Source organism: Muntiacus reevesi, chromosome X, assembly GCF_963930625.1.
Source record: "Muntiacus reevesi chromosome X, mMunRee1.1, whole genome shotgun sequence".
Taxonomy (NCBI): Eukaryota; Metazoa; Chordata; class Mammalia; order Artiodactyla; family Cervidae; genus Muntiacus; species Muntiacus reevesi.
Genome location: NC_089271.1, coordinates 144,369,381 through 144,372,245, shown reverse-complemented (window position 1 = coordinate 144,372,245; position 2,865 = coordinate 144,369,381). Strand labels below are relative to the sequence as shown.

At 39.2% G+C, this 2,865-nt stretch overlaps 1 protein-coding gene across 1 annotated transcript; it reads right to left on the bottom strand.

The window, feature by feature from the left end:
- Window positions 1-225: 225 nt before the first annotated feature.
- LOC136154743 (histone H2B 1/2-like) lies at window positions 226-642 on the bottom strand. The gene has a single exon (XM_065916902.1). It carries the CDS (start codon window positions 640-642, stop codon window positions 226-228), a length of 417 nt encoding a protein of 138 aa, XP_065772974.1.
- Window positions 643-2,865: the final 2,223 nt, after the last annotated feature.

The following is a 2,865-nucleotide window of genomic DNA, read 5'->3' as shown; positions in this document are numbered from 1 at the left end:
AAACCATGAACAGGAATAGCCATTTAGGAAAGTGACGAGTTGCAATACGTTAAGCAAAAAGTATATGATTTTCCATCGAACAAATGACACAACCGACACATATTGAAGCAAAGTTAATGAGGTTTTTATTATTTTCTTTAGGGGCAGAAATGTTTTGAAGATGCAATATAGGGCCTAAGGGGAGAACCCTTAAGTCTGGTTTACGATAGTCAGTTCTGAGGCAGTTCATCTGTGGATGTGGTATCTGATGACCGACTTGATGCCCTCGGCCACGGCATACTTGCCCATCTCCCCAGGCAACAGAAGACGCACAGCTGTCTGGATGTCCTCACTCATGATGGTACAGCGCTTGCTGGAGCGGGTCAGGCGCCCGGCCTCTTCGGCAATCCGCTCAAACATATCCTTCACGAATGAATCAATGATGTTTAAAGTTTCAGGACATAGACTCAGTCCTGTGTGCACTTGCTTCAGCACCCTAGGGAAATAGGTGGCGAAGCTTGTAAAGTTGATCAGACGGCAGGAGTCGCGACGGCGACGGCGACGGCGACGGCGATGGCTGCCCTTAGCTGTCTTCTTCTTTGCCTTTCTTGGCTCGTCATCACAGGGCTCTGGTTTGGAGAACTCTTTTTCAGAACTCTCCATTTTGGAGGTACAGGTTTCTTTAGTGAACAGGCTTTCCTCAGAGTTGTCAGAGGATTATTCGGCCTTGGCAGAGTCACCGTACCTCATAGCTCAGAGGGAAGAACAACGAGGTGGTTGAAGGCCGTTGGCCGAGTTTATAAGCCCTGCTTTCTCTGACGTCACAGACACTGTCCATATCTGATTGGATAAAATGCCAAGGCAGGCCTGTTACTATGGCAGCCCATGTAACTTCTCACTGGATGCCCCACCTCCCAACTCCTGCCCGTGCCCCTTCCCCACGTTTAACCCCCAGTCAGCCAAACTCAGTGAAAGTCACCTAAGTTGAAAAATGAAATAATCAGTTAGAGCTTCCTGAGAGAGTATGACTGACCTCCATAACTCAAACTCTTTCAGGCACCAGAGTGACTCAGGTCACTTGGTGGACATTTTACTCCAACACAGAACCTTCTCCTGATTGACCTTCTCCTGATTGAAGCAGGAGCAGAATGTCCTGGCTTCCTCAGCAGAGTGCTCCTGAAAATCATAGGAATTAATTGACCAGCTATTATCTCCAAAATTTATCAAAACTAGTGATCAGTATGAAGAGAACGACAAAATCCCACTCTCCAAATACAGAACACAAACGGAAATAGGAATACTTACACATACATACTAAAAATATCTAACATTTTGCAAATTTTAAATTGTTTTCTCAAACATTATTTAAGTCCCCCAAGTACCACACATATTGGAATTTATTAATGATTTATAGTGGTTATTTCTCAAAAAATGATCACTCTTATTGCTGAAAAGCCTCCAGGATGAGAGAAAATGAATAAAAAAAAGAGAAATAAAACACCTAGGAATAAACGTACCTAAGGTGGTGAAAGACCTGTACTTAGAAAAAATAACACCCTGATCAAAGAAATTGAAGATATTACAAAGAGAGGGAAAGGTTTACCTTGATTATGGATTAGAAGAATTGATATTGTTAAAATAAACATGCTATCCAAGGCAATCCACATACTCAATGCAAATGCTGTGAAAAGACCAGGGCATTTTCCACAAAACTAAAACAGATAATTTTAAATTTTGTATGGAAAGATGAAAGACCCTGAATCGCCAAAACCATCTTAAGGAAGAAGATCAGAACTGGAGGAAACAGGTTCCCTGATTTTGAACTATATCAGGAAACTACATTAATCCAATCAGTATAGTATTGGCACAAAAACAGACATGTGGAACAGAAGAGAGAGCCCAGAAATAAACCTATGTGCTTATGGTCAATTAATCTATAATAAAAAAGACAAGAATATACAGTGGAGAGAATAGGTGGTGCTGGGATAATTGGATAGCTACATGTAATAAAGTGAAATTAGAACATTCTCTAACAGCATATACAAAAATAAATTCAAAATGGACTAAAGACCTAAATATAATACATATATTATGTAGGAAGTCATTTTAAGAAACAGAATCCATTAGATATATTAATGACCCGTGTTTCTTTCACATTTGTAAATTCAGAAATCAAATGAACACATCAGATATTAAAAAAAATTATTTTTTTTAATTTAATTTAATTTTATTTTATTTTTTAAATTTTTATTTTTCAGTGGGTTTTGTCATACATTGATATGAATCAGCCATAGAGTTACACGAATTCCCCATCCCGGTCTCCCATCCCACCTCCCTCTCCAATAAAAAAACATTAAAAATACAAAACAATTGGGTTTTGAAGAGATAACTGGGACCTCAAAGGTCTCTGATACACAGGAAATCTAGGATGGAGAATGGAAAAGCAATTTGATATTGAAGATTGGAAGGGGGAGTAACACTAGTGATTATTCACTTCAGCTGATGATTGAGGAAATAAGAGCCTAGTGAGCAATCACCTTGCAATGTTGTGGTTCAGTGTAAAGGCAAAATAAGGCAAACGGCTTCACGACTGAGTTAACAATTGCAAGTCTCAACTCACGGATGATGGTGTTGATAGGATAGGCATACCCCATTCAGAAACCTTTTCAACATTAGCATTGTTTATGGATTCACTTATAAAGAGGACCCCAACACAGCATAGAAGTTAAGTGCAACAAAAAAATTCAGGAAAAAAATCTCATTTCACACTGCCCAGAATCAGAAGTTTCTACCCTAATTCATTCAGATGATCGAATGTCATTCTTTTTCGGCCCTTATTCTCTTGTTTTTGAAGTGGAAAACCTTCATTATTTTCAGCTTAACATC

What these genes read in the sequence shown, in the direction of transcription:
- LOC136154743 (XM_065916902.1), bottom strand. Translation starts at nt 642, where the DNA reads ATGGAGAGTTCTGAAAAAGAGTTCTCCAAACCAGAGCCCTGTGATGAC.